General features: G+C 49.5%; 1 protein-coding gene across 3 annotated transcripts in view; it reads left to right on the top strand.

Moving 5' to 3' along the window:
• CGNL1 (cingulin like 1) overlaps positions 1-16,487 on the top strand; it is a 116,138-nt gene extending 99,651 nt beyond the window's left edge. The window contains exons 14-19 of one of the 3 annotated variants that reach the window (XM_032297336.1): positions 9,521-9,604; positions 10,282-10,406; positions 11,392-11,500; positions 11,860-12,023; positions 13,116-13,266; positions 13,297-13,803. In XM_032297336.1, coding sequence (XP_032153227.1) covers positions 9,521-9,604; positions 10,282-10,406; positions 11,392-11,500; positions 11,860-12,023; positions 13,116-13,254 — 621 coding nt within the window. In that variant the 3' untranslated portion in view covers positions 13,255-13,266; positions 13,297-13,803. Of the gene's footprint in view, positions 1-9,520; positions 9,605-10,281; positions 10,407-11,391; positions 11,501-11,859; positions 12,024-13,115 lie in introns of all 3 variants that reach the window. The other 2 variants (XM_032297337.1, XM_032297335.1) reach the window with 2 other exon arrangements.
• The last annotated feature ends 696 nt before the right edge of the window (positions 16,488-17,183 follow it).

Raw genomic sequence — 17,183 nt, 5'->3', positions numbered from 1 at the left:
TTTATACATCCAGAAGTGTCTGATCCACCCTTTACTTTCCCCAGTTCTCTCCCTGTATCTGAGTCATATGCCTAAAATAATGAGTTCCACAAATGTCTACAGCCTCTTTCTGTATCAGCTCTCTTTCTCTCTTCTGTTTTCTTTCTACTCACTGCATCATCTGAGATAGGATAAAGCCTGGTGTTGGTTGTAAGTGGAGAAATTGAGGATTACCTTCACATGCATGTAGGAATTCGTAAGAAAAGGAAACAGAAACGCTGAGATAAAGTGATGTCTCCTGATTGTGTTCTGAGAGCCTCTCTTCTGGCCTTTGCTGCCTCCTGACTTGTGAGGGAAGGCCGAGAAATGGGTGGGCCAAATGCCTGCCTCCCTGGAAAGCATCTCATTCTCATTTAAAGTTGAGGTGGAGCCAAGGCTTACCTCCTGCGTTTGAGAATGAAGGCTCTCTGGAGAGGGCCTTGGGTATAGACAGATGGGCCCTGATGCTGAGCTCTTTTGGTCCACTTAGGTTAACTTTTAGGGCTGTGTGCCTGGTGCTTTCCTGCTGGAATCAGAGCAAGAAAGGGGAAACTTCAAAACTTTAAGACCTCTTTTCCTCTCTCCCCTCAAATGCTGACCTTATGACATCTCCTTAACTAGGACAATCTCCTAAAAAGCAGGAAAGGGTACCAGTTATTTTGAACTCAAGTAATAGCATCGGCCCTGCCTTCCTAGCAAACTGCTACTAGGCACTGAAAAGAGAAGGCATGGGACGTTTTAGTTTGGGGATCTTCTTCTCTTTAAATTAAAAAATTCAGACTTAACAGCACTTTTCTTAAACTCTGGATTCTCACAAGCTCCTCTGCTGAATCTTTGCTTCCCCCAAACATCTCCCACTATTCTTAGTGATAGAATTTAATGAATAAGCCAGAAAAAAAAGTTTTCCAGCAATATTAGTAGTGAATGGTCAACCCCTCTCATAGACTGTTAGATGTGGCAAGGACCTCAGAGTCCAACTCTCCCCACTTCTCTGTAATGGATGAGATTTGAGGCCCAGAGTCACCTGGTGATTTGGCCACAGTCATACAGGCAATTGACTGCAGAGCTGGGCTTGGGTCTCAATTCCCAAGGCGATGCTCTATTTTATCAGTGCTTGCAAAATATGGTGAATACCTGCTGGGTGCATGGCATTGTGGTAAAGCTCCCAGAGGACCAGAAATGGTCCCTGTCCTTGAGTGCTACAGTTTGTTGGAGGAGGTGGGTCAGACCTAAAAAATGGATAACTAACAATAAAAAATAGTGGACACCAAATGCCAAGTAAAAGATTCAAGCAGCTAATGAGGGAAAGAGCATCGTAGCAAGGGTGATTATAGAAGAATCATTAGAAAGAGGGCGGGGACCTGGGCTCAGCTCTAAAGAAAAGATGAGATTTGGATAAACCAAGAGGACTGGAAATGGGATTCTAGATAGAAGGAATGGTGTGAACGAAGACTGGGAGGTAGGAATCTATACAGCAGTTTGAGAAGCAATGAATGGATGAGTGTGTCTTAATCAGATTTCCAGTTTCCATGGGAAATGAAAGGAGGTAAGTTTGAAGAGCCAGACGGAGGGTTTTGAATGTCTCTGTTGTGAAGGCAGTGGGCAGCTGTCAAAGGCTATTGAGCAGAAAAGTGAAGCATACACAGTGTTCTAGAAGACTCATGTGGCAGGGGTAGGGGTGAGGACTGAAGAAGGGGAGACTGGGAGGGGCCTCAACTGCGCTGTTACCAGGGCAGAGGACAGGAAAGCTGTGTGAGACAGTGCATTTGATCCTTTCCATGCCTCTTCTTTTTTTCTCTTTCTTGTGCATACATTTGGTATACACTAAATGCTGGCCATGTTATTTATAAGTTCCCAGCCTGTATTAGTCCATTCTCACATGGCTATAAGGACATACCTGAGACTGAGTAATTTATAGAGGAAAGAGATTTAATGGACTCACAGGTCAGCATGGCTGGGGAGGCCTCACAATCATGGTGGAAGGCAAAGGAGAAGCAAAGGCACGTGTTCCGTGGCAGCAGGAAAGAGGGTGTGTACCGGGGAACTGCTCTTTATCAGACCATCAGATCTCATGAGACTTATTCACTTATTCAATTACCACCCACCAAATCCCTTCCATGACACTTGGGGATTATGGGAGCTGCAATTCATGGTGAGATTTGGGTGAGGACACAGCCAAACCATATCACAGCCTTTCCAAGGGCTTCCTTTACATGCCCAGGACATTGTTATTTAGAGTGATGGATTCAGGAAATCCTAATTGAGAGACAAAAGTTTTTCAAACCTCTTGGATGTTTGGACTTTGTTTTCAAGTCTGACCACTATGAAGGAGAAAGGATGGATTTCGAGTTGATAACATGATATCTTCTTTATGAAATAGAGGTAAGGAGTATCTGTTTTGTCACCCAAGTATAGTCCCACCATATGCAGAAAGGTTTCCTATTGGCTTATAAGTTGAAGGATAATTCAGTTCAGTAGTGAGTATTTTACTGGTATTTGGTCTGTTTAAATTCAGAGTAATCCTTTTTCCTTTCCATCCTCCAAAACCCATGTTTCCATTTATGACAATTGCCATCCTTACCAATGATTCCCTAAGTGCTAGGCACTGGGCTGGGTGCCTCACTTGCTTTCTTGTTTTCAGAGCTTTCAAGGAGAAGTGACTACCTAGGGTCACACGGTTTGTATGAGGTAGAGTCACAATTTGACTCCAAAGCCTCCTGCCTGTTCCCATTATCCGTGCATGAGACTATGTCATGGTCTTAAAGACCATTCCTTCAAATGCATTTGGGTCTTCACTCCCAAGTTAAAAATGATGTTTCTTAAAACGGGTGAGGATTGAAGTTCAGCTGATCCTCTCCTGATTCTTTAGGAGTGCAGGATTAAGGAGCGGTCTGGCTTCACGTGTTTTAAATTAAATGCCAACAGGCTGTTGGGCTAGCTCGATAGGCAGTGCCACAAACACTTCACAGCACAGCTGGGCCTATGCGGGGAGGCGTTCTCTTGGCCATGTAGCCCACAATGACCTAGCCCGATGGAAAGATGATTCATCCAGCCCAGGCAGCTGGCAGGCAGGAAAAATGCCAAGTCGAGCTTTGGGTGTCTTCATGGTCTCTCCAGGGACTGAGCGAGGCTGCCCAGTTGCCTCTGCAGATGCAGGACTAAATCCAGTGATAGAGCTGTGGGCTCCTACAGTCACTTTTCAGAACTGCTCCTCACTGGCTCACATCTGCTGTTCAGTCAGCATTAGGGGTGCCCTCCTGCTAAATGTGACTGTCTTCTTTGCAGTCACGAGTGAAAGATCAGAGGAGGGTTTTCTTCTTTCTCCTTTTTTTTCAACTAAAATGCTACTAACCTCATAACTGCCTCTTATGGTATCAGCTGCTCAAAAACCCAGTGTGTACAGTTGATTAATAATAATTTTCCTTTTTTGTGATTATTTTTAATGCCAGCCAGGAGTGTGGGCTTGCCAACCTCTTTACAGCCCAATGGTAAACACAGGTGATGGGGTTCAGTATAGTTACTGGCCATCACAAATAGCTCTGGCTTTCCATTAACCCGAAAGGCAGCTGCTTGGAATCCTGAGAGCTCACTCAGGTCGTGGGTATCTCTGACATAAAACCCACTGGAATCTGATACTGTGATTTCCAATCAAAATACTCAGAGCTTAGCATTCTTCCAGTCCAACTGTGATACACGTCTGCCTTCAGCTCTGGTTGTGTTTTTAATTTGACTGGAAAGTTTTTGTTAAGGCTATTTAATGTAGTTGAAGGGTAAACAGCATATAAAGCACCAAGCTTGTATAAATATATAACTTCCCAGCATCGAGTTTACTCTTTTCTGGTTCAGGAGGCTGGCTCAGCCAAACCAGGGTTTTTTTTTGTTTGTTTGTTTTTACCCCAGGGCAGGGACCAGTGTGAGCTCAGGGTAAGAATTTTATTTACAATATTCCTAAGTCAGGGGGCCTAGTCCTGGGATCACTGCATTGAGGATAGCCAATAGCAGGGGGACACAGAATACTTCCGGGTGTATGGTGAAACCCATCCTTCTTGAGGCCTTGTCCACAACACCACATGGTCCTTGTATAAGACTCCACATGGTGGATTTACTTCAGAGTTTTCGTGTCAGGCTGTCCTTTGAAGAACTGAAGGAAGCTGATCATGTTTGCCAAAAGCCTGGGTTTGCAAAGACTCAAGAAAATGGACTTGCCTGCTCAGGTCACAGTAACTGTTAAGTTTTATGGCTACACATTTATTCCTTCCTGTTCTTCACTCTGATTTATTCTACATTTCCATTTTAATAGCCATCTTTTAAGGGACTGTAGTGGAGAATAAATAATTCCTTTTTGTTCCCCCTCTGGAGAGCCACCATTATCCGGGGACTCTCCAGGGAGGCCTTGAACCTGCGGGGGCCCTCGGGGATCCTGCCGTGGGAAGTGCTCCTCTGCACAGGGAAGTCTGTTTCCTGGTGGGATCCAGAGTTTTCAGACATTGGCACTAAGGGTGCAAGCCTGGCCAGTGGCTGCTGCGTGAGGTGGCAGGGTTTGTCCTGAACCCCCAGGCTGGGCCCAGTGCAGCGTGACCACTTGGGCATCCTGGAACCCCACCACACGCTCTCTGCCTCACTGCACCAGACACGTTTTCCTTCCGGGCTCCAAAGTCCCTGCCTGAACTCTCCTTGTGGGAATTTTTCCTTCATTGAGAGTTCTAGATCCTACAGGTTTGCTAAGAGACAATGGAGAAGGGAAAAGGGAGTGTATGATTTTTTTGTCAGAAAACCTAGGTGGGCATCCCAAAGCTGCTTCCATCTAACACTGATTGGGGCATGTTTCTGGACCTCCCACGTGGAAATCCAGGGTGATAACATCTGCCTCAGAGAGGTCTGGCCCAGTGCACGGCTTGGGGTGCTCATGGTTCGGGGCATTCCCCTTGGGTCTCCTGGCCGGAGCACAGCTGCAAAGCAATGCTTGCCTCTGCTCTGCTGGCCTTTGGTTGTCTGCTGGTATTTTTCAACCACACACTCCACAGCAACTAGATTTCTAGATTTATTTCTCTCTCTACAAGCCTCTGGGTTTTCTTTATCCCTTCTCTTTTGGGAAAATAATTTCCCTTCCCTCCCTTTCTTTTCCCTCCCTCTACCTTCCCTTTGAGCTACAGGTGCCTGCCTCCCACCAAGCCCTGGGGGATCCTCTTCCTCTCCCTGTCTTCATTCTGACCCTAGAACAGGCCTGGATCCCGTCCCTCCCCTTGCTGGGTGGCTGGTTTTCTGTGACACTCCCTTCTTTTCTCTCCTCTGTGGCTTCTCACTGCCACCTGATAATCGCGTGGGCATCCCCTGCACACCCTTGTGCCCCCTCCAGCCGTGGGTCACAGCTGCTGTCTTAGTCACTGCTGGGTTCCAGAGGAGAGGTGTGGTGTCTATTCCTGCCTCTTGGCCTCCAGTGCCTCCCCTGAGCTTTGCAGTCAGCCTCTCCTCTCTGCGGAACTTTGCAGAAGCAAACTTGTTCTTGTCCAGCCTGTGTGCTTTACCTGCAGTCTTTGCCCTTCTTGGCTTTGGGATAGATCCTGGCTTCTCCCTGCCTCCCCTGACCTGGGAACTGAGGGGTGGGGGATTCCCAGGGCCCAGCTGCAGATCTTCCTCCTTCTTTATATGTCTCTCCTTGGTGGGCTTACCTGTCCTGTGGCTTCCACTGGCATCGTCCAGTTGGCCCCACCTACATCACCAGGAGGACTCTCGGCACAGGTGGGGATGTTAACAGTGCCCCCTTCATTGGTGGTGGTGAGGAGTAAATGAGATATTGCTATTCAAATGCACAGAACTCGCTTTTGTAAGCACAATAAATCTGTGAGCTACTGTCACAGTATGATTTTGGGCCCTGTGTGACTACTCCCTGTCTCCCTCTCCACCCGAGCCATCGATGTCTTCACCTGCCCCCTCACCTTCCTCACATGGCTAATTCCTTCCAACACTGCCCTTCTCTTTCTTACCTCCTACTCTGTGTTACTGGCAGCCCGCCCACCTCGTTTGGAAAGCTACATTCCCTACCCAGCTCCATGTATTAGCCTGTTCTCATGCTGCTAATAAATGCATACCCAAGCCTGGGTAATTTATAGAGGAAAGAGATTTAATTGACTCACAGTTCAGCATAGCTGGGGAGGTCTCACAGTCATGGCTGAAGGTGAATGAAGAGCAAAGTCATGTCTTACATGGTGGCAGGCAAAAGAGAGCATGTGCAGGGAGGCTCCCGCTTATAAAGTCATTAGATCTCGTGAGACTTATTCACTATCACAAGAACAGCATGGGAAAGACCTGCCCTCATGATTCAGTTACCTCCCACCGGGTCCCCTCCCATGACAGTGGGAATTATGGGAACTACAATTTGAGATGAGACTTGGGTGGGGACTCAGCCAGACCCTATTCCCCTTTTTTCTACCCTGCCCGTCCCTGACCTCATTTAGGTCTTAGCTTAGTGTCTGTGTTTTTGGAAGCTTTTGCTGACCTTCTGAATCTGAGCCGCCACCCACTGCCACCCTGCCCCAGCACACTGTCATTTCCTGTCATAGTGACACTGACTACTTGTACAGGGCGTGTTCGTTTATCCCCTGCTAGGCTATACGGACAGCGGGCACTGCCTGGGTCTCTTGTCACAGTGTCTTGCATAGGACACATCTTGTAGTTTGAACAGCGAGCAAACCCGTCCTATCATTGTGAGACCACCCTTGCCCAGCACGCAAGTGTGTGCGCTCATGGACACATGCTTGCTCTTATTATGACAATGTGGGTTTTTCACTAGGGGAAACTCCTAATGGTGGGGAGCTGGGGTGTCTACTCTGCCTAAGGATGGAGGCAAGTGCCTCTGGCTTCCTCAGAAGGGTGCCACACAGCACCCTGAAGGGTAGAGGAGGCACCAGGTTGTGCTTTTATTGTATCATAGGCCAGCTTGGGGGCCCTTACAGGGTGTCTCATTCAATGGAGTTCCTTGCTTAGGAGATTGTATCCCAGAAGTTAGATCAACAAGGTCACAGGTGAGGGACTGGCAGAGCCAGCAGTTCAAGCTGGGCCACTGCTGTTGGTCTCTGTAATCGCTTCCCATTGCAGTGGAAGTTTAACCACGTCCTCAGTGAAGTGCCGGGACCTCCCCTGGGCACATGAACAGAACGGCTGCCCCTGGGAGGCATGTCTGTCCTCAGTCCCATGGCCCAGCTGTTCCGATGACCTCCACATGTGAGGTGTTGGTGGCTGGTTTAGAACCCACATTGGGAGCAGGGCTGTAAGCCTGCATTCATTCCCCTTGAACTTGGTGCTGGGGTAACAGTGACAGCCATTGTTCTGGCACCCTCTGTGCAGGATGTGATTGGCGAGGGCCCCAGGGCCCAGCAGAGTGGGAGCGGGCCCAGGCAGGGTGGACATGCTCTGCTTGCTGGGTCCTGGGCACTGCTGGCATTTTTCCCTTCTCTATGCAAGATGCCCTAAGGAGGTGGCACTGCCCTCCTCTGCCTGGATGTTTATGCTACAGCTGCATTTGAACTCTACATATATTGGAATCTTTTTTTCTTAGTTGGTCCAGAGACAAAACCATGCAGTCACAGGCAGTGCAGGAGCCTGGCTCTATCCCTGCTCCTCAGGTTACTTGCATAAACACTCTCTTAAGCCTCCATTTCCTCTGATGAACATTCTGAACCCCCATGACTTGGATGCCTGCCAGTCAGAAATATTAAAACACGAGCATTTTGACTACCTGGCACCCCCTCACCTAGGGGCAGAGGCCTTTGTATCCCAGCCCTGCCTGTCCCGCCAGCCTCATTTTGCCCCGTTGCCAGTGACATCATGCTGTGTGACACACCACGGTCAGGACAACGGGAGCCAGGGGACAAATGCAAGCCTGCCCAATGTGGGGTGTCTCCTCTGGCCATTCCTGGGACCCCAGTTCTTGCTGTCCGCGGGGGACAGTGAGAAGGGGCGAGATTATCTTTTACTCACTGGGGTGCTTGTACAGGTGGCAAAATTCAACTTGAGGCCGGTCCACGTGAGCCTGTGTCAAATGCTCTCCAGGCCCTGGTGTCCTCGGGTGGTGTGTGCACCTCTTAGCCATGTTGGACCCTGGAATTTGTTTTTCATCCTTAAGAAGGAAAAAGTGGTTTTATTTTACCGGCTTAGCTCTATTCTTCTGGCTTCTTCAGGCTGCCCTCTGCTGGACGGTTCTGGCAACAGGGTCTGGAGCCTTCCTCTCTGATAACTCATTTTACTCCCGCACAAGCCACTGGGAGTCAGGAGAAGATATGCTGATGGTCAGGTGATGGGATTTCTTCTCTGGTGTTATATGCTGTGAGCCTCCTTTCCCGAGCATACAAAAAACTCTTATGAGTGTCCAGCCTTGGTCAGGTCTCCTGAAGTTGCCCAGCATTCTCACTGACTTGTATTTCTGGCATAAAAAAGGAGAGATTTAGCAGTGTCTGAGATATGCTCCTGTTCTGAAAGCCCTTTCTGAAGTTTGAGCTTATCATGCGGCATTCAGGAGTGCAGGTGAACGCTGGCTCCCCTATTCCTGGCTATGTAGCTCTTGGGGAAGTTGGGTGACTGACTCATCCTGGTTCACCTGTGACTGTCCTGGTTTTAGCATGGAAACAACCTGAGAGCATCCTCAGTCCAGGCAAACTCAGACACTCGGTCACCCTGCAAGTTGATTGACTTTTGGAAGCCTTAATATCCTCAGCAGAGATACTATGACCCACTTCTTAGGGTTGTTCAGGGGGTGTCATGGGATCCTACCTGTGGGGTCTAAGCAGGTATTGCCAGTTTTCTAGGGCACAAAGTAACACAAGGTGCCTTAAAACAACAGAAATCTATTGTCTCATGGTTCTGGAGGCCAGAAATCTGAAATCAAAGTGTTAGAGCCACACTGCTTCTGAGAGCAGTAGGGAAGTGCTTCCTTGCCTCCTCCCAGCTTCTGGTGGTTTCTGGCAGTCTTGGGCAATCCTTGGTTATAGACCCATCACCCCAATCCTCCATATCCCCAGAGCACTCTCCCTGTGTCCCCATCTTCACGCGCCGTCGTCCCTCTATGCATGCTTGTCTCTGCACTCATATTTCCCTATTTTAAAGGACGCCAGCCATACTGGATTAGGGCCCACCCTAATAACCTCATTTTTAACTTGGTTACCTCTCTAAAGTCCACTTCTCCAAATAAGGTCACGTCAGAGGTACTGGGGATTAAGGCACCAACATACCTTTTTGAGGGCACACAGTTCAACCCATACCAGCAGGGCTAGCTTTGACTCTTAGTGTTATTTCTATCACCACCTTTGCAATCGTTAGGAAATCAAGAAAGAACTAAGAAGCAGATCCTGTACCCTAGAGCAGGTGGCAGGAGGGGCCGGGTAGGGCAACCTCATTCATAAAGTGGGGGTTGACCTGGTTGCTGGAATTCAGCTCCTGGGCACCATTTCACTACAAAGATACAGAAACAATCCTTCTAACCTCTGGGCTTTGGTTCTGCTTGCTATAGATGGAGCAGGTGAGGAATGAGCTACTTCAGGAGAGAGCTGCAAGGCAAGACTTGGAGTGTGACAAGATTTCCCTGGAGAGGCAGGTGAGGGCAGCTGACCTGTGAGCTGCTCCCCCTCCATCCCGCTAACCCTCCCCGACTTCACTGGAGGGCCCTCCTTTACTTGGCATCTCCAGAACCCTGGGGTGGGGGCTGACAGTCCTTTTCCTGCGTTGTTTTTCCCAGTCATATTAAATCTACAAGGAAGTTTGGCAGCTGAGGGAGGAGGAATTGCGTGTGTTATTTTCTGGATCCTGAAGAGGGCTAAATTCTAATGTAAAGAGGACGAAAAAGAATCCCTGTCACGAAACACATGAGTGACTAAGAAAGCTTCATCAGATTATTGTTTCTTTTACATGGTTTCTGTTCATGTTCTTCACTGCACGTGATTGGCAAAGGAGCCTATTTCCCCTGCCCCCTGTAGATTTATAGGGCAAGGCAAAGCCTTTTTGACATTCAGGAGTCTTAGGACATGGCAAAGATTTCTTTCAGGCTTATGAGGGAGTGTGATAGAACCTCTTCTTCTGGCCCGAACCTGAGTTCAGGGGGTTTCCTTGGAAACATCTCTGGGTTCCCCAGGTCTCAAGGCCACAGGTCCTGGTGCAGAAAGCAGCCTCATCGCAGGCAGCAACCGAATGCCAGGTTCCACCCCATGTTTTTCGCTGCTCTGCACAGCACGTGGCAGACACATAGCCCCTCACAGTCTCCCTATGTGGTTCCAGAACAAGGACTTAAAGAGCCGGATTGTCCACCTGGAAGGTTCCTACCGGTCCAGCAAAGAGGGGCTGGTCGTGCAGATGGAGGCCAGGATTGCAGAGCTGGAGGACCGCCTGGAGAGCGAGGAGAGGTAAGCTGGGCCCACGGCAGTGCAGAGGTCCCAGTGGGCAGTGACAGTCCCATTGCAATGTGCTCTTATGTTTGGGATTTCTCCCCATCCTCGTAGCCTGTGAGGAAGGCAGAGCAACTACAAACTTACTTTTATTATTTCCATTTTATAGATGAGAAAACAGAGACCCATCAAAATCAGTGACTTGAGTAAGGTAGCCCGGCTAGATACTGGTGTAGCTGGGTTAACGCTTAGGACTCCACTTCTCAGTCCATGGTGGTGCCGCTGTCCTTGCTGTTCCTTTTCTGTTCTCTCGATAGGACAGGCTGCCTCGGAAGCTACCGAGTTAGAGCCAGGTTAGAGGCCAGAAGGCTGGCTCTGCCCTGGGGGCCAGGTGTGTTTAAGCAGAGGCCGATTGGCCACCAGTCCGAGATGGGGCAGGTCCTCCCCCAGGGGTGGGAGGGATGTGGGATTCAGTGAGCACACTCCTTTCCAACAACTCAATTCTCTGCAGCTGACTCTTGAGTGACAGCCTGAGGGCCAGCACCAGGTTGAACTTGACCAGCCTTCCAGCCAGAGCTCTGACTCACGGCCTCTCACCTTCCTAGAAGGGGCATGGTATGCAGGCATTTGAGACTTCAGATTATCTACTCTGTTAGTTGGACTTTTGGAGAGTCAGGCCAGAACAGCCTGGAGTAGACCCAAGACATCTGCAGTTTGTGACTTATTGCCTTACAAAGTAAAGCTCAGGAACTCTGGGCAGTTCTAGCCGCGCTCAGCCCCTTGCTGGCCCTGCAGCCTTGGGCCAGTCACTCCCCTTCTCGGAGCCTCGTTTCCCTGCCTCTCTCACAAGCAGCTTTTCTTCCTGTGTAATTGTGTTTCGCTGACCATAAGCCTTGAGCTGACCAAGCACCTCTGGCTGGAGCTTGCCCACCTCCACAGCCTGGGCTGGGCCCCTGCAGGGATGGGAGTGAGAGTGTTCTTGGTTCTGCCTCCCCACTTCCAGGGATCGGGCCAACCTGCAGCTCAGCAACCGGCGGCTGGAGCGGAAAGTGAAGGAGCTGGTGATGCAGGTGGATGATGAGCACCTGTCTCTGACTGATCAGAAGGACCAGGTGGGGGCCTCTGTGTGCATTTCTCCTCAGATGAGACTGCATGTCTCAGGCTGGGGCAGCAAGGGAAGCAAGGACTCCCTTAGCAGGGTGGAGTGTGAGTGGGCTGATTCCTCCCCTTCGACGCACCTGGTCACATCATAGAATGGGGGCTTCTTGCCTACATAATTAGGGGATATCAGCAAATTCCACACCCTGATTTTGGCTTTTAAAGAATAACCTTGTCTTACCACTTGATCTCCATGTTTCCCCATAGCCCCTGTCCTGGTTGCCTGGGGAGACGGTGGCTGGACCTGGGGTGGATTGAGTGGTGGGGCTGGGCCATCAGCTGGCACTCAGAGCCACCCTCTCTCCCGATGCAGCTGAGCTTGCGTTTGAAAGCCATGAAGCGGCAGGTGGAGGAAGCGGAGGAGGAAATCGACAGACTGGAAAGTTCTAAAAAGAAGCTGCAGAGGGAGCTGGAGGAGCAGATGGACATGAATGAGCATCTGCAGGGGCAGCTCAACTCAATGAAGAAGGACTTAAGGTGGGCAGATGTGGAGGCCACAAAGAGACCGATAATCCCCCCATGGTTGAGGCAGGCTCTGCCTTCGGAGCATTCTCACTCCTGTTGTCTCAAAGCCAGCTCCTCACCGTTGCTTTTGGGGTTATCTTATCCTAGAGGTGAAGGTAGCTGTGTCCATTTCAATGATCCTACTTGGGCAGTAGGGTCTCATGCATATCATTCTTAAACCAATGCCCCAGTGCCAGCTGGGCAGGTATCCCTGTTGATCATAAGGGCAAACTGAGAATTAGGGCAGATAAGACTAGCTCATACCATCATGGAGAGGCAGTTCCTTGGCCAGCCTGTTTTTGTCTGACTTAGATAAGGTGAAGTTCTGATCTGTATCCTCATGAAGACTAGGATTCCCCAAGCCTGGTTTCCAGGAGAGAGCAGCTCTCTGAAGCTTTTCTGCCATGGTCCTTAGGTTGGGGGCGTGGAGTGGAGGGTTGGGGGGCTGTGTGGGTTGCTTTCTCTGCTCTAGGGTCTCTACTCAGGGTATGAGGTAAGGTTCATGAGATTAGGTTCATGCTGATCCATAGAGCTGAGCCTTTCTTGGAGGCTGGCCGTGACCTGGAGCTCTGCGCTGGGTGCCGGGTAGTTCTCATAAATGGACAGAAGGCTCCAGCTCATTGAGGATCCTGTAAAACAGGGCCTGTCAGCTCACTGGCCCCAAGGTCGGCATTAGGGTGCAACATTTAAGAGAGCATCAAAAATCTCAGTAATTAAGGTAGATAACATTTTAGAGCAATATTTAAAAGATAATAGGTGTAATCCATGGTGAACAAAATACCAGAATTTTAAATTAAGACAAGATTGATAACAGCCTGGGGAAATCAACAATACCAATCCTGTCCCAGCCCGGGCCACCCCATCACGGGCTTTCTGTGCTGAGATGGGGGCAGTCGGCTACCTGTGGCTGAAGGGACCATCAGGTGCAGACCTGCTAAGTTCACGTATTAATTTTCTGTGCCACTCAGTGGCGTGCAGAGACAGCAACCCAGAACCCTTCCTTCATCTACAAATTAGTGACAGGCCCTGGCTCAGGGCCTCGAAACATGCCCCTTGTTGTTTCAGCAGACTGAAGAAGCTGCCGAGTAAAGTGCTGGATGACATGGATGACGATGATGACGTCAGCACGGACGGGGGAAGCCTCTACGAGGCGCCCCTGAGCTACACCTTCCCCAAGGACAGTACCGCCACAAGCCAGATCTGAGTGTGCTCCTGGGCTGTGGAAGTGGCTGTCATCCCTGCAGGAGCTGCAGCCACCCAAAGCAGGAGGCAGGGAGGGGAGTATCCGTCGGCCACCGACACCATCGCCGCCTGTTTGCACAACATGCCAGTTCCTCAGTGTTACGTTCCTCTCCAGGGTCTCTTAGTGGGTCTTCAACAGGGAGCTTTTGCAGTTTAAGACTTTGGGATGCCTGAGGAACAGGAGCCACCGCCTAGTGGGGTGTCGTGAGAAACATACTTTGGTAGGCTGAGGTCCCTGTTCCACAGTCACTATTTCCATTGCTGTCCCTGCCCCACTTCTCACTCCCCCTGCCAAGACAAAGGGTCCAGAAGGCTAGGTCTTATTTAATAGCACTGTGCAGGGAGGAAACAGTGTGTAGCTGGTACATATTTTAGACCAGACCTTATGGACTGCTGCTGTTCTGTTTGGAATGTGATGGAAGCTTGGTAGGGCGGCTGGTTTGTAAAGTTCATGCACCTATATGGAGTATTTTTTTTTTTTTGAGACGGAGTTTTAATCTTGTTGCCCAGGCTCGAGTGCAATGGTGTGATCTCTGCTCACTGCAACCTCTGCCGCCCAGGTTCAAGTGATTCTCCTGCCTCAGCCTCCTAAGTAGCTGGGATTACAGGTGCCCACCACCACATCTGGTTAACTTTTTGTATTTAGTAGAGATGGGATTTCGCCATGTTGGTCAGGCTGGTCTCCAACTCTTGACTTCAGGTGATCCATGTGCCTCAGCCTCCCAAAGTGCTAAGATTATAGGCATGAGCCACTGCACCCGGCCTTTGAGTATTCTTTTTTAAAATATGAAGCTATTAGATTTTAAGTATTAAGGAGCAGAGGTGAGAGAGAAAGTAAGTCAAATAAAGACCACTTTGGAAACCAAGGTTGGAAAAAAAAAATTGTATTGGTCACGGACAACTAAGACCGAGAAAAGCAGTTCACGTGGTCTGGGTAAACAGCGCACTGGAAGAGGAGAAAGCCAGGTCACTTGTGTCTATGGCTGCAGCTATGGCCTTCTTTGCTTATTTTATCTAGAATTCTATTACAATTTCTGAACCCTGCTGAGACCCGTTCCCAGTCACTGATTGCAGTTTCTTTTACACAGGTGGGGTAGGGAGACTTGTAAATAAGGTTTTAAACAAATGATGCGTTTCTGGAATGATGGGGCTCTGTGGTCATGTTTTACTGGTCCTTTCCCCCTCCTCCCACAGCAGGCTTTTGGGATTGGGGGATTAGAAGGATATGGGGAAAAGGTTCGTGGACTTAGCTGTGAGAACGAGCTGAGAGGAGTCCGGTAAGGTCATGGGGGAAGGGAGTGGAGAGAGGAGATAGGCAGGTGTGGGTGTGGGTCCTGTGTGAGAAAGAAGACGGAGAAGTTCTTGCAAGCTGGGGGATGTGTAGGCCAGAGGTGGGTTGAGTAGGAGCTCAGGTTTATGTCGAGGAAGGGAAGGAAGACAGAAACAGAAATCAGGCAGAGGTGTGTCTGTGCAAACTAGAGGACTCCTTCCAACTTCGTGGGACAAAGAGACATCACCAGCAGCAGGCTGGCAGGGAATGGTTGAGGTCTGGGGGCAAGGCCACGTGACTGGAGAAGAATTTCAGGGAGCATGGGGTCGGGAGGATGCTAGGTATCCGGGCACTCCCTCCTGGCATTCCTGTGTCACTTCACATTGTGACAGTCCCCAGGCATGCCCATAGGCCAGGTCCAATCACAGCTGGGCTTCCACAGGTCACAGTATGGGATAGGCAGCTCAGTAGGGATGTGGCCAGGGAGAGGACCCTGTGAGTTGGTGACATATATGGGGCAGAGATGGTAGTGTTCAGCTGCTTCCACAGTGTCCCCAGGCATCCCAATAGGTGGGAGGCCGGTGGGCCAGAGAACTCCATGACAGTTGCCATGGAGTTTCACCTGCGCCAGGTTAGAGCCCACCCAACAGGATTCAGAGTGGTCAGCCCAGTTTAAGGGTGGGAGTCTGGAGCCAGAGAACCAAGCCCCTTCCATGTCTACAGGGTCACCATCATCCTCATCACAGCCAGGGGTGATTCTCTCCTTTGCTTGCTTATGTGGGGTATGTACGATTCCTCCCTTTAGCCATTCATTCATTTAGCAGATAATTGAGCATCAACGATGTGTCAGGTACAGTCCTTAGCACAGAGACTATAGCAATGAATTAAACATTTACAAATTCCTCCCCTCTTGGAGCTCAGTGTTGGGAAAGGGGGTGATAGATGACAAACAAACTGACATGGAGGCTGAGTACCTCTGTACTCAGCCCTTTGTGTCTCTGTCCTCCTGAGGACGTGACAAGCCTGGTTTCCCTAGAGCTCACTTTGACCTTCGGTATGTTCATAATTTCCCTGCTGCTTCTGCCGTCCTTTGACATCTGCCAGTAAGCCTGCCTAGAGAAACCTCAGCCCACTCATACGTAGAGACAGAGCTGGGGAAGGTCAGCACGCCCAAGAACTGTGGGAGTGTGTGTGTTTCGGTTTGTGAGCAAGTAGCTGCCCCTCATTCTGGCCAGTTCTTGGCCGTGGCCATCAGGCTGGCTACAAGAAGCAAAACTGTCCACGCAAAGAAACAGAGGTCACCTTTCAGAATACTTGCATCATTACCGTAAAAATAGGTTGTTAAACATTTTGACAATTGTGCTATCCTACACTCTGAGGGCGTCAGCAGCGCATGCGAATTAGCGGAGTGGGAAGAGTTAAGAGACTGGAAGTTGAGAAGGGCTTTCAAGTCCAGCTCATCTCACCCCAGTGACCTTGACAGTTGCTCAATCTCAGAGCCATGGATTGCCTGGGACAGAGTGAAGATTAGGGCCCACGGTCCTTTCCAGGTATAACATGCTATCATTCTTTAATTTTATTATATATACATATTTTTTTCTTTAAGAACTAACCCCAATCAAGAGTATTTTCTTTAGGTAGCTTAAAAAGAAAACATATATTTTATGTAAAAACACATACATGGCCAAATGCAATACTGAAGAGACAATCATCCTGTATCTTTTATGTTTTTTTCCTGCTTCGGAGTGTCGTTCTGCAGTGCCGTCTGGCTTATTCCCCTGGGTTTCTGCTTTGGGGTATGGTTTGGTTGCTTTGGGTTGTCATGGGAAAGAGACATTCTTCTTGCAGCTATGTCCATCTCAGTGAATTCCTGGATAAAGCAAGATTTCCTTTCAATAAACGCTGTCACCCAGTGGGAATTTTGACTCTCCTGTGATTGTGACTTCTTTGTTTTCTTCAGAGCTTGGCTCTGTGTCCTCTGAGAAACTGCCAAGGTGAGCGGCTGGGAGCTACTGGGGGAAGTGGAACTTGGAGGTCTTCCAGCCCTGGGGCCGGTTTCTGAAACAGAAGGGTGGGGACTGGTCAGTGATGAATGCTGAGGGAGTTGGTGGACCTGGATGCTTGTGATGTTCTGAAAAAACCAAACTACCTGTTCCAGAAAATGGCAAAAGAGGAAGCATGTTCAATGTTAACAATAAACAGGAGCCCCCTGTGTACCCCTTCTTCTAAATTCGAGTTCTTCTGTCATCGTAGCTGGCACATAGTCTGTTGGTCTCACACCAGGCCCATGGCAGGCACCACAGTCTGTATGTTACAGGAAACAAAAGCAGCTTCTGTGTGGAAGGGGACCTACAATGATCATTGTCCTCAGATCTGTCTATCCTTTGCCCTGTCCTCTGGAGGCTGACCTGTATAGGCCCTGGGTTCCTTGATGGCCACTGTGGTTGGGTTCAGCCAGTGAGAGCAGGTGGAATTCTGGACATGTCTCACTCTCTGCTCTGTGTGGCCGTTTTGGGTGGGCTCTTCTAGGACTTGGGCGACCTTCTGTCCTTGAGCCTCTGGTTCTAAGGGTGGTCACGGCTTCCTCTTGCTGTTCCTCTCTGGGTCCCTGCCCTGTTGGG

The sequence above is a fragment of the Sapajus apella genome, unplaced genomic scaffold (assembly GCF_009761245.1).
Source record: "Sapajus apella isolate SASKATOON/1434 unplaced genomic scaffold, GSC_monkey_1.0 scaffold37, whole genome shotgun sequence".
Taxonomy (NCBI): Eukaryota; Metazoa; Chordata; class Mammalia; order Primates; family Cebidae; genus Sapajus; species Sapajus apella.
The sequence above is the reverse complement of the archived record's forward strand: the minus strand, read 5'-3'. Positions and strand labels throughout refer to the sequence as shown.